General features: G+C 49.8%; 1 protein-coding gene across 8 annotated transcripts in view; it reads right to left on the reverse strand.

Moving 5' to 3' along the window:
* Positions 1-19,531, reverse strand: part of Clmn (calmin) — a 94,874-nt gene that overhangs the window by 42,717 nt on the left and 32,626 nt on the right. Inside the window, exon 2 of one of the 8 annotated variants that reach the window (XM_031355543.1) lies at positions 3,830-4,050. The exons of the other annotated variants lie outside the window; for them this stretch is intronic. Coding sequence (XP_031211403.1) covers positions 3,830-3,863 — 34 coding nt within the window. The 5' untranslated portion in view covers positions 3,864-4,050. The remainder of the gene's footprint in view (positions 1-3,829; positions 4,051-19,531) is intronic. 8 annotated transcript variants of the gene reach the window in all.

Consider the following 19,531-nt stretch of genomic DNA (forward strand, 5'->3'; position numbering starts at 1 on the left):
ATACACATATACACACTCACACACATAGTTACATACATATGTACACATATGTATGTGTGCACACACACAGTCACACACACATTTCTGTAACTCCACTCAAACCAAGTTCATTTGAGGCCAGACTTTTCTATAGAAAACATAGTGTCCTTACAGAATCTTACTTTGGAAACCAGAGGGGGGATCACGGGTGGGGGAGCCACCTGCACTGGCTCCTTACAGAGTACAAAGTGGATGGCTGATAGCCCATGTGGTGGCAAAGACCACTCTGTGAGTTCTGACAGAGCCATCTCCTTTTCCCTGTGTGACACACCCCCACTTCCCAGCCTCCCATGCAGGTAGGTGGTGGGGTCACATGGTTGAGTTATAGCCAACAGGAGAGAGTCAGGCAGAAGGCATGCCATTTCTAGACACCACTACCCTGCCCTGCAAAGATGGAGAGAGAGCTGACCCACAATGGCAGTGGGCTCTGGAGCCCACTGAGAAGAGGAGAGCTAGTGTCACAGTTGTGTGAAAAAGAATGCTCACATCAAGCCCTGGTGTGAGGAAGGCAGGAGCCGTACCTGCGCCATCTCAGACAAGTTCCCCTGTGAACAGGGACACACCAAGTCTTAGCTGGAAGGATGGCACTCTAGTTTGTCACCTTCTCTGGGAAGGGGACCGTGCCCAGGCTGCTTGAGCCCCTGTTCAGAGCAAGTCTGTCCATGTGGCCCTTCCAGAAGGGCCTGAGTCACAGGGTTGGTGCAGTCCTAAAAGAAAGGCTGTCCCTAGCTGTCACTCTAGAGCAGAGTTCCAAGGCCCAACAACAAGAATCAGCCAGCGTGACTTCTGCATTCCAATCACACTTAAAAAACGGAGACTGAGCACACAACTTTGTGTTTGCATGAATGTACACATACCCTCAATTTTCATCTTAAAGCCCATCTGCCTTTAATGAGATCTACAAGCCCCTCTCAAATATCAGTGTTCTTCCACAGCCATGAAGGTGACCCACTGTTCCTGTCCGCACAGGACTAAGGGTATCCCAGCAGGGCGTTAGGTGCTAAAACTGGGGAAGTGCCAGGCACCTAGTTTGTATCTAGGACAGCAGATGAGGGAGTGGAGGGGAGGAAAGGGGAGGGGAGGGGAGGGCAGATGGTGTAGGCAGAACAGGTCCACTTAGAATACAAAGACAAGGATGGCAAACTGGCTATATTCACTTCAAAGAGAAGAACAAGTGCCCCCCATTTACAGTTTCTGCCTGCACCAGAAAGTGACAGTGTGAACAGTAAAGGCCACAAACTGTGACAGGAAGGTGAGGAGCTTCCCGGTCTCCTCCAGCTAGGACAACAAGATCTCACATTAATTAGCACAAGACAGGGATGCCTGACTAGAGACAGCTACCACAGAAGACAGCGTTCACAGGCCAGAGCACCTTCCCTTTGGAATGAGGTCTCATGAGGTCTCAGGTCACTTTCCTGGCAGAGACACACAGCTCACACAACGTCACGGCTGGTGGTGCAGGTAACAATCCTAGGTAGAGCCCGAGGAGGGCAGGAGCCCGTGCTGGACCTGGCTTGGTAGCTGCTGCGACTCCTCATCCCTCCTCCTCCTCCACTGCTACATTTTGATTTCTTGAGATAGTCATACTCTATAACCAAAGCCAGCCTTGATTTCACTGGGTAGCCCAGGCTGGCCTCAAACTCACCACTCTTCCTGTCTTGACTCCCAGGGTGTTAGATAGAACAACAAGTGTGAGCCACCCCACGTGGCCCAAGGCGGTAGGGGGCTTCTGATTATCCCCAGCTGAGTGAGGGACCACTGTTGCTCCATCACTGGGAGTCTCTCAGCACTGAGGGTCTCTATGGTGCTCTCCTAGGTGCTGAGCCACCATGAAGGGATTCTTCCTCGTCCCACCTCTGGGAGTGCTGGCACAATATCCTTCGGCAACAGTGGCCAGGTGCAGCTTCTGACCCAGGCTCTGGAGTCTGTACATAGATCTCCAATAAATGGCTGTCCTCCTGGAGAAAGGGTGCCTTGCCTCGAAGCAGTGTTGTGCACAAGGTAGCTTTCCTATGTGAGCCTTCTTTTGGCCGTTGGTTGCTGGGGCTGTGGTGTACTTGGGCTCCTTGTGGGATCGATGCTACATTCCTCATAGCTTAGGTTTCTTCTCTAAGCTGGCTATTTTAGGAGACGGGTGTCATCATGGTGGGCAGGGTACACAGGGACAACCCCTTCCTTGTCAGATCCACAGGGGGAGACAGTGGGGATGCAGAAGCTTCGATCACTAGATCAAGATTAAGCCTGAGACCATGCCTAGGGAATTCAGATGCAATGGTAGTTTCAGTCTGGGTCTATCTGGCTGATCCCTGGGATAGAGGGGTGATGTGGAGGCTACTTACTATCCTACGAACTACAGAGAGAAGGACCAAGGATGACGCAAGCGAGAGACAGGAGGAGGGAGGGGACCATGAGAAGCCTGCAAATGGATCCCTGCTCTGGCCTATTGCCATCGCCCTGTCCCCCACACTACCCCCCCCTGCCCTGCGACATCACCCCCATCCCCTCTACCTTTGGGTTTACAGGGACCCTGGTAGGAGAGTAATGGCAGCTTTTTAGCTTAACCATGCCCTCCATTGTGGGGTTTTGGCAGATTACAATGAGAACCATTCTAGTCTTCAACCAGTAAACTTCATGTGGCAGGTATGGGAAGAACGAAGAGAGGGGTCTGGAGACAGAGTCTGCAATGTGTGGGTCCTTACTAGATCCCGACTCAGGCCACTCCAAAATGAGCAACTGCAGCCTGAAAGCTTGCAACTAAAACAAATATCTAGGATATGTAATGCCAACATTAGGGGAATTTAAATCAAGTAATAGAAGTTAAAGAGCCCTTGACGGGAGTATTCTGGTCACCACTTTGAAACCATGCCAACCAACCGAGGCGGAGAGAAACAAGGTCACCCATTTAGTGAATGACAGAACCAGGTTCTGAACCCAGTTGGGCCCCAGAGCTCACATCTCTAAGCATTACGCAATACTTCCTGCCTCACTGTCCCTCTCCAGCCTCATTGAATTCAAAACCATCCAAGTCCTTCCTAACTAGGTCGTCACACCCAGCAGAGAGCCACCTGCTTCATTGATGGGTCCCTCTGCAAGGGATGTTGGTTTCCAGGCCCCATGTTATCAGCCATTTGAACTATTTCAGCCAATTCTGCAGGGCAAGAGTCCCAGATTCAAGGCTTAGACACCGTCATAGGGGAGATGTTTTCCTGGGAGATTTTAAGGGTGAGAGGCTTGGGGGAGGGACACTTGCCTTTTATTGCAAGCTTGCCTGAGTCCTTCATTTTTTGTGTGTGTATGCATTTATTTAGTATAAACTTCAATTTGTATTTAAAAATTAACTGCTAAACCAGGCCTGGTGGTGCAAGCCCGTAGTCCCAGCTACTAGGAGGGCCTGCTTGAGCCATTTAGGAAGACCCAAACTCAAAATATGAAGCAAGAAGGAGGCTGGGGATGAAGCTCAGTAGTAAGGGCACTTGTCTTACACACATTAAGCATCAAATAAATGAATAATTAATAGTTATTATTCACCCTTGTGCAAATAATTTGTTTGTCCTCGAGACCACCCATGGAGAAATATTCACATACGCATCTGACAGGAAGAATTTTTCTGTTTGTAAAATTGTTAGCTATCTACACTAGAAAATTTCAGAAAATCCAACAAAGGTGGGGGTGGGGGTGGTGGGTCACAGACCAACTTAGCCCTTTCCATACTTCCCTTGATCTGTTCCCATTTTTACTGCTCTGTCGTCACATAAGCAAGGGGATCCTCCACCCCGAGTCTGTCTCTTACCTTTCCTGAATGGTTTATCTTGCTGCCTCTCCATGACTGTGTTATGGTTGCCCTGGAACTTTCTTTGACCTTGTCAGCATGGCAAATGACCTCAGCTTTTAAATCAAGTAGGTAATCCTGAAAAACCAGGCACATTCCAACCTAGCAGGAAGCTGGCACGATCTCCTATGAGCTGGGCTTAGCCCTAGCTGCAACTCCAGAGCGAAGCCTTCTGTTGTTCTCTACAGGGAGAAACATAATCAGGTCTGGGGCAGGGGAAAGGTACCCAGGATGCTGGGGAGCTGATGGAGTGAGCTGTGGCTGTCCTGATGCCCACGGCCATCTCCTTTCTGTTCCTAACAGAATTCCGACCTTGCGTCTGCAGTCTTCTAGCTTGCATGCTGGAACATGCAAATGAAAGGCAAGGAGCTTCCTGGAATGTTCTTTACAGAGAGCGCTGAGAACACTGTACATCTTTTCCTCTAGCCTTGGCCTTCCTAGAGTGGAACTCAGAAGATGGAAAACTAAGAAGCGATCGCTGAAGATGACCAGGAAGAAAGCAGCTAGTACCTCTGCAGCCCTACTAAGTGCCATCACTGGCCCCAGGCTGCTCATCTGGGTGCTCTGCCATGAGATCATCGCTCTCTGAAGAAGCCACCGTGCTTTGTAACTTAACAACTGGACACCATCCTCACACAAGAGAGACGCCTACCATTGTTACAAGTTTATCACTTGTGACTAAGGACAGAACTCAAATCAACCATGTGGTCCTTAGGGCTGGATAGTTACACCAGTGCCCCTTGCTGCTACTAATGGCCCAGTAATAAGCATTTTGATGCATATACGCCCCTTACATTTTGCTAACCCTTTATCATTTGTGAAATTCTCACACCTGCTTTGTTTAGTTTTTTTTTTTTTTTTTTTTTTTTTTTTTTTTTTTTTTCCACAAAGTAAGGAAGAAAGGCGAAACAAGATGATTCAGCAGCCCAGCCGCAAGCAGCAGGCTGTCAGGAACGTTGTCTCTCTTTTTTAAGTCCCCACGACAACTATATTCTACTCAAAATGTCAGCAGCTTCAGCAAATACTAAGCTGAAAGCCAGATACAAACAACGGCATATCCTGAACAGCCCAGGGGTAGGGAGCCACCCAGGTTCTAAAATGCTACAGGTCACCTCTTACACCAGATAGCCTGTCTCCAGGCTCGGAAGCAAAGAACAATGGAAGGAAGGAAGGAAGGAAGGAAGGAAGGAGGGAGGGAGGGAGGGAGGGAGGGGGGAGGGAGGGGGGAGGGAAGGAAGGAAGGAAGGAAGGAAGGAAGGAAGGAAGGAAGGAAGGAAGGAGGTCTCTCATATGCAGGACTCGTAAATCTGGATATTGCCTGGGGCCTCAAGAAACAGGGGGCTAAGCCAGCAACTCGAGACCATGACCCAAGGTTTGTATGGGGATAAGCAGGTGAGGCGGAAGAGCAAGGACAGGCACCAGGAGAGGTGGCAAGGGGGCCAGGAGACCTTGAAAAGGCATTAGAGGCTAGTCCTCAGAGACAGCACAGGAAATCTGTTCGAGGGACCCCAGGAAACCAAACGTCACCCCTGACCTCTGGATTCCTGAGTGTTACTTGTTAATTGCCATGTGGTGAGGCATGTGCATTCGGTATGCTCAGTGAGTTGATCTCATGTCCGGAGAAGAGGCGAAGGCCACGGCCAGTGTCATCTTGGGTTTCAGAGGGTGATAATAAAACACTTTCTCCATCTCGAATCTTGAAAAGCCTTACAACTTACAACAAGATGGAATCCCATTGTTCTACCAGGGAAATGACTCTTAAAATCTCAGAGCCAGTACAATAGAGTAAACGAGACTTAACATCTACTTGAGAAGGCTTTTCGCTGCTTTTTAAAAATGTGTGTATAGGTATATGTGTGTATACATGTTTGAGCATTGGTGTGCATGCATATGTGTATGTGCATATACATGTGTGTGCACTGATGCACATGTGTATGTGTGCATACATGTTTATGTATTGGTGCACATGCATATGTGCACATGTGTGGCAGCCAGGGTTCAATATCAGATGTTGTACCTTGTTTTTTGGGGTTTGGGTTTTGCTGCTGTTGTTTTTTAAGCCAGGTCTCTAACTTTCTATCTGGGACTCACCAATATGGCCAGGCTGGCTGGCCAGTGAGGTCCTGAGGATCGTGTCTACCCTAACACAGAGATGACAAACGCACACCCACCATACCTGTCTTTTTTTTTTCTTTTTTATAAAATGTGGGTTCTCATGGATTGAACTTGGGTTCTCATGCTGACAATGTTAAGGACTTTGCCCCCTAAGCCAACCCCTGCCCAGTCTTTGCACTCTTTAAGAAACATTTTGTTCCAAGCTTCTTTGGTTCAGAATGTCTTCATTTTCATAAACAGAACTCATCTATAATAAAGAGGACCTTGAATATAAGCTTCAAACTCTCCAAGAGCCTCAGATATGGAACCCAAAACGCCTATTTAAGTTGTGTATACTGTGAAGGCATGTACGGGACATGTGTTTTAAGCACACCATGTACATATGTATTTCTTTTCTCTGTAGTGATGGGAATCGAACCTAGAGCCTCACACAGACGAGGCAAACACTCTCCCACTAAGCTATATCCCCAGCCCTGAGATGCGTGTTATGATCTCCACGTCACATATATGAAGAAACTGAGACTTGGACCTCGAAGGGAATTTAGTGTTCAGGCCCACACAGGGAAAAACTCTATTCGAAAAGTCTTGGACAGATTCCCAGTTGTTGGAGGGATTGGTGTCGCCCAGAGGATCCTGGGCTTTTCCTGGCTGACAGTCTCTTTCTCCGCTTTTCAGCCCTTAGTTTCATTAGGAGCAGCTGGGTGTCTTTTGAGACACATTCTTTGGTTTATTGTCAGACTGGGGTGGGGGGAGGTCCCAATCTCAGAGCCAAGGCTGTCCCCCTGCTGGGAAGAGCTGTCTGCCCTTGGTCCCTGCAGAGGAGAAGGATTAGCGAAGCAAAGCCCAAGTTGATTGAAAAATAACTTCCCCCCAGCCTGTTCTCTGGCCTCATTTCTCTTCCTTCAAGCTCTAGGCAACGATGGCCATGAGACCGATGGCCTGTGGACTCAGGGTGGTCCTTCCTTTTCGGAGGGACCGGAAATTACCGAAGGAACTCCAGGGGTGCTGAGCAGGCCATCTGACGTGCAGCGACCACTAATTAATGTTTTTTAAAGTTTAACAAGCAAATCAGGCAGGTGTGAGAAAGGGGTCAAAAGAGCGGGCATTCTGGAACTGGGTGGCCTGGCTGCCACCCTTGGCTGGCTCTGTGATGGTTGGCAGGTTGCTTTCCCTCGTGGTCCCGGCAGTGCTAATGATAGCCCCGAGCATCAGGGAATGGTCACAGGGACAGAATGAGAGCTGGTGAGAACAGGCGCACAGCTGAATATGGAGAGTGACAATGGCTCAACCCTGGGCCTAGCCATTGTCTGTATAGCTATCATCCAACCAAAGGCCATCCCTTCAACATATCTAGGTAGTGAAGGAGTGGGTATTTCTCAAAGTGAAGCTGGGCCTCCACTCTGACTAACCTAAATCACACCCAATGAGAAGTTTCTGCTTTGGGTGGCTGATCACACTGGATGCTATAGGGCGATTGACTGGCCATTCCAGAAAGATCAACTATGTGACCGAGGATGAAGGCTTTGTGTCATAGCTTTGGTGGGTCTGGAGTGACAATCAGTCAGTCCGTCAAGCAAGCCTTAGAGGCAATGCCCTGATAATAACCTCCAGTGAGTCCACCCCCACCCCACCAGCTGCCAGTACTCTGTGCCGTTACTATTACGTACTGATGGCGGAAGGACAGTATACCTGACTGATTAGGAAGAAACACGCAAGACCTCTGCTGAGATCCTCCTTGCCTCTGCTCCATGCAATCGCTTTGACTGGATGGAACTTTCAGTCATTCTAAAAGCATTAGTTAGCCGAGGCTGATGCCAGGAGCCTCTTAGTCAGAAATGAGGGTGGTGTGTGGAGATTGTGCTGAACCAGGGCAGTCTGGCTAACTCCAGCCCAATCCCTAGACACAAACCTTCCCAGGTAGCACACCTACAGGAACCACAACCACTAGGATCTGGGAGAAGAAAGGAGCGGGGAAGGGACTCGCCATTGCCCCGAGTGAGATGCTTTCCATATGGGACCTTGTGGGTGCCTGGGTAACTACATCTGAAAAATGAAAGCGACAGTGTTCACCTCTCCAGGCTGGGACCTACCCAAGACTCACCACTAGCGAGCAAGAGTGCACACAGTTTAACTCCATGGCCTGGACACTGCACAATCCTTGTGACGTCTCCGGGCTGAGGTCAGCTTGGAGGTGACAACTCTCCCTTCAGAAATGTCATTTTATATATTTCACCCACCACCATGACAAAGATGGACAGGACATTCACTGGCAGGTGGGAAATGGAGGACGGTCTCACCTAGCCTTGTCCTGTTATATCAGAGAACGACCTGGATGATAGTATTAACTGCCCAGGCCCAGGCATGTGCAAGACCCAAAGCCATGCTACAAGATGAGCCTGGGAATCTGCATGATGACATCATATGGTGGGTTCAGTCTCATAAGAGGGCCTGGAGACCCCCTTCCCAGCACCACCATCAGCTAAGCCTTGGGAAGGAGTTTTTGAGCCCATCCAGGTGATGGGTGACTGTCACAACTGTCTTTTCCTGTTATAGCACACACTGTGTAGCTACAACAGTAGGCCAAGACATGTCCATCAGAAACAAGTTTGCCTCATGGGTAACTTTAGCACAGCTTACATTAGGGTCTGGTTAGAGCACATTTCTGTCAGTAAGAAGCCTTTAGGAGATACAGCCAGTTCCTGACTTTGTTCTGTTAGAATGAGGTTTGGATTCAGTTCCGGGTGCATTTCCTGTTCAGACCAGTGACGCTCCTGAAAGCGTGCTGCTCTCGCTGGCGTTAGGTATTTCTACACATTTCACCGTGAGCTTCTCTTCAATGTTGATGTCTTTCCTCTTCCATTAGTTCTCACCGTGTAAAATTAAATAGGCTAGTAATACATTAAAAATAAAACATTGGGCCAGGCAGTGATGGCGCACGCCTTAAATCCCAGCACTTGAGAGGCAGAGGCAGGTGGATTTCTGAGTTCGAGGCCAGCCTGGTCTACGGAGTGAGTTCCAGGACAGCCAAGGCTACACAGAGAAACCCTGTCTCGAAAAAACCAAAAAACAAAACAAAACAAAACAAAAACAAAAACCAAAAACAAACAAACAAACAAAAAACCAAAAACATTGAGTGTGTTCAGAAAGCTGCACTTGGGGCTGGCTGCAGCTGAGTGGAGCTGTGCAGGATTCACACACACACACACACACATGCACACGCGCGCACACACACACACACACACACACACATGCACGCACGCGAGAGAGCTACCCACCAGCCCCCTCAGGGTTCACTGTGTATCATGAGCCACACGCATCCACGTCTGAGATGAACAAATCTAGATGCTGAAGCCTCAGAAGGAACTGGATGTGGATACAGGGCTCGAACAAAGGTGGTTAAAGACGGAAAAGCCTGCAGGTGGCTGAAAGCCAATGTGACTAGTGACCTAAGATGGGGAACATGGTCACAGACAGATGTCAGGTCATGCAGGAGACCTCTCCAGAGAGGTGGCGAGGACACAGCTGAGCAGAAGAGAGAGAGAGGCCTCAACAGATCCTGAGGTGTCTTTACCTCAGACTTGCAGCCTCCAGGGCTGGGAGCACACCGTGCCCATTTCTAGTGTAGAGGTCCCTTGGCTCTGAGCCACGCCCTTCCAGGCACACAGCCAAAGCTCTTTTATGGGTAAGTGTCATGTTTATCTTAGTATTTATGGATTCCTTAACCACTTAGCAGGTGTAAAACCGGGTGGCTCGTTCTTTCTTTTTCTAAGGATTGTCCCACTGTCGGAGGGGGCTAGTGCCACAGATCCAAACCTACAGGATCTCCATGACACAGGGCAGCAAGAGGATATATGAGAGGAGTCCCAGTGAGATTCCAGAATTGATGGTGGAGCAGGAGCCAGAGGCCTCGCACCAAACCCAGAGTCGTTGCAATGAAGATTTGCAAGTGAAAAAGTGTGGATAAAGGGGTAGACTGTAGGATTCACTGTGACACAATATAGCGCTCACAGTGAGATTTTTTTTTTTTTTTTTTGCTCTGTTGGGGGCATTGCAAGGGTAGGCGGTGGGTGTGAGGAGAGAGGAGATGATTGGAGTGAAATTCACAAGGACCCAAAAACAGTTAAAAGAAAAAAACAGACTCACACCCCTGAGGACTTTTCTGAGTGTTCTGCCCCAGGCGTCCTTCCCCACTCTCATCTCCTCTCTGTGGTGATTATTAGAAGCAAATGTCATGTCACAGCAGAAGTAGTGACCTTTGTTAAGTGTGTCACCAAGCCAATTCTGTTAATACTAACACTTTTAACCCTAGAGGGAATTATTTCTCTCTCTCTCTCTCTCATTCTCTCACTCTCTCCCTCTCTTTTTGGTTTTTCGAGACAGGGTCTCTCTGTATAGCCCTGGCTGTCCTGGAACTCACTCTGTAGACCAGGCTGACTCGAACTCAGAAATTCACCTGCCTCTGTTTCCCAAGTGCTGGGATTAAAGGCATGTGCCACCACCACCCGGCACGGCATTATTCTCTTTACACAGAAATCTTACCTACGGATGCACAGCCACAGGTGGGCAGAACAGAGACTAGAGAGGTATTCTGTATGTGTATGTGCCCATGTGTGTGCACATCTGTACACATGTGTGTAGAGGCCAGAGGTCAGTATCCCGTATCATCTCCAATCGCTTTCTACCTTACACTTCTGAGTCAGGGGCTTGCAGCACTAACTTACCCATTCAGCTAGACTGGCTGGCCACTGAGCCCCAGGAAGCCTCCTGTGTATGTATGTCCCACAATCCATAAAACCAGGATTACAGGTATGTACCACAATGTTTGGCCTTTTTAAAAAATTAACATGAGTTCTAGGGGATCAGACTCAGGTCTCTAAGCACTTTAATGACTGAGCCATCTCCTTAGTCTTGAGCAATATTATAAATATAAATACATTTGTGTATGTGTGCATGTGTGTGTGTGTGTGTGTGTGTGTGTGTGTGCCTGTGTTTATGTGAACCACATGTGGGGGCCAGAAGAGGGCATAAGATCCCATGGATCTAGAGTTAAGGAGGTTATAAGCTGCCTGATATGGATGCTGGGAATCAAGCTTGGCTCCTCTAAAAGAGCAGAAAGCGCTCTTAAACACGGAGCTACCTCCCCAACCCCTTCAGCAGTACTCTTAATCATTAGGATATACAGTGGCAATACAGGTGGTTAGCAGTTGTAGCCAGACCACGGGCCACAGGCCACGAGTGCTCCAGAACAGCTATGAATGTAGCCCAATACAAAACTATAAATGTATTTCAAATATTGAGGTTGGCTTTGTTTTGTTTGATTCTTTACAACTCAAACCATACAGCTCCTTAAGTGTGAACGTTGAAGATAGCAATGCCACTTGCAACATGAAAAGGTCGGGCATCCCTGCTAAAGGAACATCATGCCCCTATATTTTTGCTCCCTATGGGTAACCTCTAGCCAAGACCCCAAGACCCCACTTGGGCCCAGTCAGGAAGAGCATCAGAGAGCTGCTGGCTCCACTGTAAACCCAGCTCTAGTCTCAAAAGCCCTCGGCTGGATGGGGCTTATGAAGGCTTGGTGGGGCCCAGTGATCCTGTTCTGTTTGCAACAAAGACAGTGGAGGCAAAGGCAGCAGGAGGCTTTGGCAGCTCAACAGAGCCAGTGCTAAACACCATGCAGATTCACTTCCAGCACCTCTGCGAGGACTGTGGCCCATGGTGTCCCCATGGGGGAATGAGCCTGCTGGGACAGCTCTCCAGCTTCTGCCAGACCCAGCGGGGACTCTTTGTCTACCTCCATCTCTCTATCTATCTGTATCTATCCGCAGAGATGGATACAAGCATGGAAATGACCAGAAGGAACCCCAGGCGACTCCTGGCAGGAGGCCTCTCGATCTACCCCCTTAAAAACCAAGCTGAGCAACAAATGGGCTGCGCTAAGCAGGGAAACTGACAGATGGGGGAGGGGTGTCACTGGGCACAGAAGGAATCAGACACATGAGCCTGGGATGCTTCCTGGGTGAGGATGGGGCAGGGGTTTGAAGCCTAGGCAGGGGTCCGCAGGTCGTGAGGACAAGGAAGCCTCGCCAAAGACTGAGTCATCTCCAGAGAGAGCCCAAAGCGTGCTGCCCGGTACGTTCTAAGTCCTAAGTGTAGAGCGCGGTGCCCTCTCCATCCTCTGTTAGCCTATAGTCCTTGTAGGTGTGGAGAAGGAGGGTCAGGCACAGCTGGGATGGGGGCATTCTGGTGAGAGAGCCTTGCATGCCATCCAGTGGATTCTTTGGAGCACATACAACATAGGGCTAGCTATTGCATAGATTCGATCAATTTCACCATGAGATGAAGTTATTGTGGAATTGGGGGAGTAACAGAAAGCTAAAGCTAGAATAACCAGATGACCCATGCATGCTCAGTCCATCCAAGTCAAACGATCGCCCAGGCACCTGCTCGATAGGGGGATCTTCATTACTGCTTGGTTCCTTCTCCCATTTCATCCTGTATGGAGAATGGATTTGGGGCTGGTGATGAGGCTTAGCATTAGAGCACTTGCCTAGCATTTACAAACCCTATGCTCCATCTCCAGTACAGAAAACCACCAGCACCAGCATCAGCATCAGCACCACCCTCACACCACCACCACCACCACCACACCACCACCACCACCATACCATCATACCACCACCACCACCACCACCACCACCAGATTTCAAGTGTTCTCCGAGAGGTGAAGCACATAGACTGAGAAAGTCAGTTTGTTCTTTGAACAGACCCAGCAGGTGCCATGGGGAACACTGGGTTCAGAGAATAATTATCTGCTCAAGTGTTCATAATATTTTAACAAGACCTCATTAATTCAAATTAGTCTTCTCTTTCAACTAGCTTGCAGTACTTAAAGGGGGGAGTGAGGAGAGGAGCTGGGCTGCTGGCCAAACTCTTCATCAGTTCTGTCTCCATCTTTAACCACAGTGGCGTGTTCACAGTCCCTTCCTCGGGGTCTCCTCTTTGCTCCCTGCCTCTGACACCAGGCTGCCCAGGCCGCAGGGTGCCTTATGGTATACTGTGGCTCCACATTCTAGGCCACAGGCTAGCTCTGAGGACACTTGACCCAGGAGGGGTCAAGGAGCCTCTTCTCTAGGAGGCTGGAACCCAGGAGCCTCTGCCACAGTTCAATGACAGCTGGACTTGGGAGACAAATCCATACACCAAATGAGGGTATTAGGTCAAACACAGAGAGAGTCAAGTTCAGGCCCCAGCTGTCCTTTCTCCCCAGTCAGCTGCCCTGGCCCTGACAGTACCTCCACCTCCTCCTCTCCCTAGAAGTCCATAAGTAGTTCCTTAGGACTCTGTGCTTCTGCGACTTGCTACCCAAAATACTAGCACCCAGCACAGTCCTCATCTCATTACTGAGAAGATCAGGGTTTGGGGCAGACTCGCAGTCACTGCGCTGGAAGGCCTAATATTAATCTTTGAATCTCTGTCCTCCTATTCTCAGCTCCCATCTTTTGGGGCATGTGGGATCGGACGACAGTGATCTAACACTGCTGGTTCTTCTGATGGGAGCAAGGACCATGGGACATTCCTGGGATAAGGAACATTGTCTGCAAACCCGGGAAACTTACTCCGTTCCCTCCATCAAGCCCCTTCTTCCTGACCACCCCTAATGCAGCAGAGAGAGGACCCTGAGCCTGCGTCAGTGGATGCTAGAGCCACAGAGGGGATTCTCAGAGGGCCTGGAGAAGGAGGTAGAGCCAGCGTTGCAGTGTCAGCCAGTGTGAGTGTGTGTGTGTGTGTGTGTGTGTGATGGGATAATGCAGGACGTGGAAGCTGGAACAAGCTAGGCCAGTACACAGGGCTGGGAAAGGAAGCTAACCCCTTTGCTAATGACATAGACAGGCCTCTTTTCACCCTAAGCCAGAGGCAAAGTAGATGAGGTTTGTCTGAGACCTCCACAAGGCTACCCAGTCCTGCTGTGGCCAGCTCCTTCTACAAGTGTCTGAGGCCTGACCGCAAACACCAGGGCAGAGAAGACAGGCAGGCACAACCATCTAGCGGTCAGAACAGGCATCTTACAAAAAAACCTCCCCCTCCTCGTTCCAGTGGAGCTCTCCTGAGGCCGGGAGATGCAGGGAGGAAACTGGTCAGGCCAGTGGTTCCCACAGAAAGGACTGGCTGGCTAGGAGCCAGGAAACAAGATCTCACTCTGCAGAGACTCCTGTGTTTGTGCCTGGCTGGGGCCGGAAAGGAGTTGCCTTCTAAGCAGCCCACCTGACCTGACCCCTGGGCTGAGAGTTCCTGAGGACACAAACTGCTCACCCCCGCCTTATTCCTGGGCGGCTCCCTCCTCGAATGGAGAACACTGAGCCTATACCTGCTCCCAACCAAGGCTGTCAACCAAGGGCACCAGCTGTCACAGAAACATCAGCCCAGACACATGCACCTGCCTCTACACACAGCGCCACGCTCCCTGCACAAACACACACACCCCATCCCACCCACTGCCCAGGAAGGGGTACAGCCCTCACTCCCTAACATCAGCGTATCACAGTATCCTCACAGCAACAGTTTCCTGCTGTCCAAAGTCGTGTGGCACACAGCAGGTGTTCAGTGACACGCCATTCATTCATTTATTAGGCTCTGCATCTATTTGGTTTTGAGAAGGTAATGAGCCAATCAATGAATCCAGTATCTGTTGAAAGGCTGTCACTGCTGACGTGTCCTGTTCTGAGCACAAACGTTCTCTGAGCCAATCCCCAGAATAAGGGAGCTCAGGTCATTGTCATGTATAAGAGAACCTGGGCTGGAGAGACTGCTCAGTGGTTTTATAGAGAACTGACTGCTCTCCCAGAGGTCCTGAGTTCAATTCCCAGCAATCACATGGTGGCTTACAACCATCTGTAATGGGACTTGATGCCCTCTTCTGGTGTGTCTGAAGAGAGCTACAATGTACTCACATAAAATAAATAAAACTTAAAAAAAAATAAGAGAACCACATGGCAAAGTGACTAATGTATTGTAGACATGCATTAAGTCAACAGTTAACAGAACATACAGTCAGGCAAAATGAGACAGGAAAGATCCCTGGAGGCAGCTGAGATCCTAGGAGACTCCCCAGAGGAAGTGGTTTTCAGTCAGGTAGTGAATGGGTATGAGCCCCAGCTGATGCCCTCAGCTGAACTAGTCTATACAAGCAAGCACTACACGAAAGGACCCTGCTTCACATGTTTGCGTTAAAGACACCTCTAACACGCACAGGTGCTGACTCCAGAACACACGTTCTCCACCCCAACAGTTGTATGGAGTGCCTGAGCCCACCCTGCCTAGCACACGCACGTCCTCGCCAAAGCCTTCTCGCACGTCTGCGCTGTGCTTGGGACCAACTTACAGCAACTGCTTCAAGAAAAGGCTCAGACCTGGGGAGCATGAGGCTCAACCAACTGGACTCAGAGAGGGCACTGCTGGTGGCTGGAGCAAGGGCCGAGCCATTGCTGGGACTAGTGTCAGATGGGACTGCATCAGGGGTTTGCATTTTAATTTTAAAAACTACGTGTTTATCTCTGAGAGGAGAACGTGTGCCCCAGCAAGCACGTGGAAGCCAGAGGACAGCGTGAGGAAGGAAGTTTTCTCCTTCCTCCATGTAAGTCCCAGACTCAATTCAGGCTGTCAGACTAGGGGGCCATCACCTTGAAGGACTGAGCCATTTTTCCAAGCCAGTCAGTCAGTCTGTCTGTCTCCTTTTTCTCCTTCCCTCCCTCCTTACTCATTCCTCCCTCTTCTCTTTCCCTCCTTCCCCTCCATTTCCTTCTCTCTCCCTCCCCTCCCTCCCCTCCTTTCCCTCTTCTCCCTCCTTCCCTTCTCCCTCTTTGCCCTTTCTCCCTCCCTCCCCCCTCCATCCGTCCCCTCTTTTTTCTCTCCCACCTGCATACCACCACCATGAGAGAACTGTGGTCACAGACTTTGGAGTTACAGATAAATGTCTGGGAGCTGGTGAGTTCTCAAGTACAGTATCTTGGAAGAATAAGAACAGACTGTGGGGTTGGAGAGAATGGCCCAGTGGTTAAGAGCACATCTGCTCTTCCTGAGGACCTGAGTTCGATTCCCAGGTCCCGAGATCTGATGGCTTACAACCGCCTGTAACCCCAGCTCCTAGGGGAATGGATACCTCAGACTTCTGTGAACACCTGCATTCATGTGCACATGCCTACACATACACATAATAAAAATAAATATACTTTTAAAAGAGAACAGAATGTGATTGGCAACATCCCTGCCAGTCTTGAGAATCTGGGGGGTCACTGAGGTCTCTGGGGGTCACTGAGGTCTCAGTAGTACCCAGCAGAGTACACAAGCAATGAATGCTGAGCAGGCCATCTCTTCCAACTCAAGTCATCCTAAGCTGTGTTAAGAGTCTGGCTCTGTCACTTGTCACAAGGGCCTGGTGTGCTATAGAGGACCCTGGATCCCACAGCTGTTCCTACAGCAAGAAATGAGCAGGTGCCTCTTGCTGCCTGCTCTCTGTGCATCAAGAATGGATCTCTGCCAGGCATCTTATTCCGGGGTGGCATCGAAAGGCCAGGTAACAAGAGCTAGAGCCAGGTTAGCATGCCCTGGAGCTGGGCTAGGATACTCTGGAACTTTGCTGGGCTAGCATCTCTTAGAGTTAGGCAAGGATCCCCTGGAGCCAGGCTAGATTTTCTGAATCTGGGCTGGGTTGGAAACCCCTGGAGCTGGGCTGGGCTAGCAAGCTCTGGAGCTGGTCTGGCATCCATGTCCCCTGTTCTCAAATTCCCCCAAACACTGCAAATCAATGTGAATGTTCCAAACATCTCCCACTGTGTGAGGAGCCAGTGAGCAAGTGTTGGGCCCTGACTGTTCAAATGCATTCAAGCTCATCTTAGAGCTATGCTCCATGGACACGGAGCCACTATTTTCTCAGATGCCTGAATATGCCCTGAGGCTGGCCAGCTACTGCTCTGCTATGGCAACTTCACCTTTGCCTAGCTGCTCTGCTCCACAAAAGGCAGCCAGCCACACACACCCCCAAACAGAAATCAAGCAATTAAACCCATGCCAACCACTAGAGTGCCGTGCAGCAAGAGCTGGGCTGGAAAACCATCTAGACCGAGCAGAGCGTGCCAAAAGGTCTTTCTAGCATCTACCGCATGCCTAGGGAAAGGAAAAGCCACTTCATCAGCACAGAGCGAGTGCCATCCAGGGGTAGCTCTGAGGGCTTCAGAGATGACATCGTATCCACTCTGAAGCAGGGATTGCTCCTTTTCTGCCCTGGACACGGTTGTCAGTGTTAATTGTCAACCTGATAAAAGTTAGAATCACCTGGGAGAATTCCTGCAAACATCTGCAGGAATTATCTCAATTTCATTAATTGAGGAGGGAAGATATGGGTGGCACCATTCCCTAGGCAAAGGGATCCTGGGGTGGAGAAGTGGGAAGAAGTGAGAGCCCTGGCCTGCCTGCATTCATTGCTCTCTCCTGACTCGGGATACAATGTGACCAGCTGCTTTAAGCTCCTCAATGTCCCCACTTGGAACTATGGAGTTAAAAAATATGTTGCTTTTGTCAGGATATTTTGTTACAGCAACAAAAAGAAACTAGAACATTCAGTGTGTCCTTTGGGGATTTCAAGGAATCCCCTTAGAGTCCAGATGGAGTCTATAATGACATGGTGTTGACAGGCACCCCAAGACTCTTCCTGCAGGGCCCCATCCTGCTGCCTAGTGGTCATGTGGCCTACTGGAGCCTGGCCTATGTGACCCAGAAGGGAGAGGCCAAGTAGCCATACCCACTCAAGGAAGAGTTTAGGAGGAGAAGGTATCTATTCGCCCCTGACTTCAACCTGTTTTGGGGGACTTGGGGGTGAAGGTCCTTATGGACTTGCACTATGAACAAACTTAGAACGGACTTGTTAGATGGAAAAGGTTTGAGGTAAGCTGGGTGGGGCCTAGAGCTTCTGGAGGAGGAGTCAGGTCAACTGTAGGGGGGAGTCAGGACACCTGTAGAAGGAGTCAGGACACCTGTGGTAGGAGTCGGGACACCTGGAAGAGGAATTGGGACACCTGGAGGAGTCAGGACACCTGGAGCATATCCTCTGGGCTGTGCCTCAGTTTCCAGGCAAACAGAAGCAGTAGCAGTAGCAGTCTGGGGTGGAGGAGGGGTGCTGTGAGCCTTAAAAGAGAAAGAACTCAAGAGGAGGGCAAGCAAGGGGTTTTAGGAGACACTCAATAATCAATGGTTCTCAGGATCACGGTCAGCAGTCCCATCGCATCCACAGATCTGATCTGGATTAAACATGCCTTCGCCGCACATTATTAAGTTCTCACTCCGGCCTTGTTTATCCACTCAGCAGTCTGCCTTAAGATGAGCCTGAACTCAAGGCTGGGGAGTCTCAGAACAACCTCAAACAATGCACAGAGGCTGTGTCCCGAGCAGACACAGAGATCAGGCCTCCATCCCTACAAGATGCAGGTGACACAGTTAACACTCAGCATCCCCAGTCCCACATCTCTTGGGACAGCTACCACGTTAGTTAACACCACACGTCAACCTGACAAGCCTGTAGGGCACAGAAATCTGGCCATTATTCTAGATGTTTCGATAAAGACATTTTTCCAATGAGATGAACGTGGGAACTGGCAATTTGGGTGGGCTTCGTCTAAATCAGCCTGCAGCCTCAGACTCACCCTGCAGAGTTTGGATCTGCCGTACTCCACCATTGCATAAGCTAATTCTTAAACCCATGTGCATGCATGGGTGTGCGTGCACACACACACACACACACACACACACACACACATACACGCATGATAGCTGCTTCTGTAGCAGATCTGGACTCCTCAGAGTAGGTGTCACCCCTGGCACTCGGGAGCCTGAGAAGGAGAGGAGAAAGCCCTGCCTATGCGTCACGTTTTCTGTGGGTAATGACTTGTTATTGCCCCCACTAGATCAATTTCTCATTTTTGCTTCCCGATGAATCATATTCCTGTGGCTGGCTGAAATGAGATGGAGCCAGCTACTCTCTTCATGTCCAGACAGAGCTCTGTTTAACATTTACCTTCAGCCAGCTTGAAGGCGGGGGTGTGTGTGCCTCTGTGTGTGTGCATGTGTGTGTGTGTGTGCGTGTGTGTGTGTGTGTGTGTGTGTGTGTGTGTGTATGTGTGCCTCTGTGTGTGTGTGTGTGTGTGTGTGTGTGTGCATGTGTGTGTGTGTGTGTGTGTGTGTGTGCATGTATGTGTGTGTGTGTCCCGGTGATACTCTCCAGCTTTGAGGAGAAGAACACATTGCTTTAATGAGCTATAGACTGAGTGTCATCAGAATTCTCCATAGCAACAGCCCACCTCTGCCTCCCACCCCACACAGGCCTCTGGGAACTCCAGCGAGCTTCCTCACAGAGTCTGGACCTGCCATAGGCCGCCACTGCAGAAGCTGCTGGCCACTCAGGAACCACATTGCTTTCTTTTTTTCTTCATGCAATATATTTTGATTATATTCTTTCCCCTCCTCCAACTCCTCCCTAGCTCTCTACCCATCTAATTT

This window comes from Mastomys coucha, unplaced genomic scaffold, assembly GCF_008632895.1.
Source record: "Mastomys coucha isolate ucsf_1 unplaced genomic scaffold, UCSF_Mcou_1 pScaffold6, whole genome shotgun sequence".
Classification (NCBI taxonomy): Eukaryota; Metazoa; Chordata; class Mammalia; order Rodentia; family Muridae; genus Mastomys; species Mastomys coucha.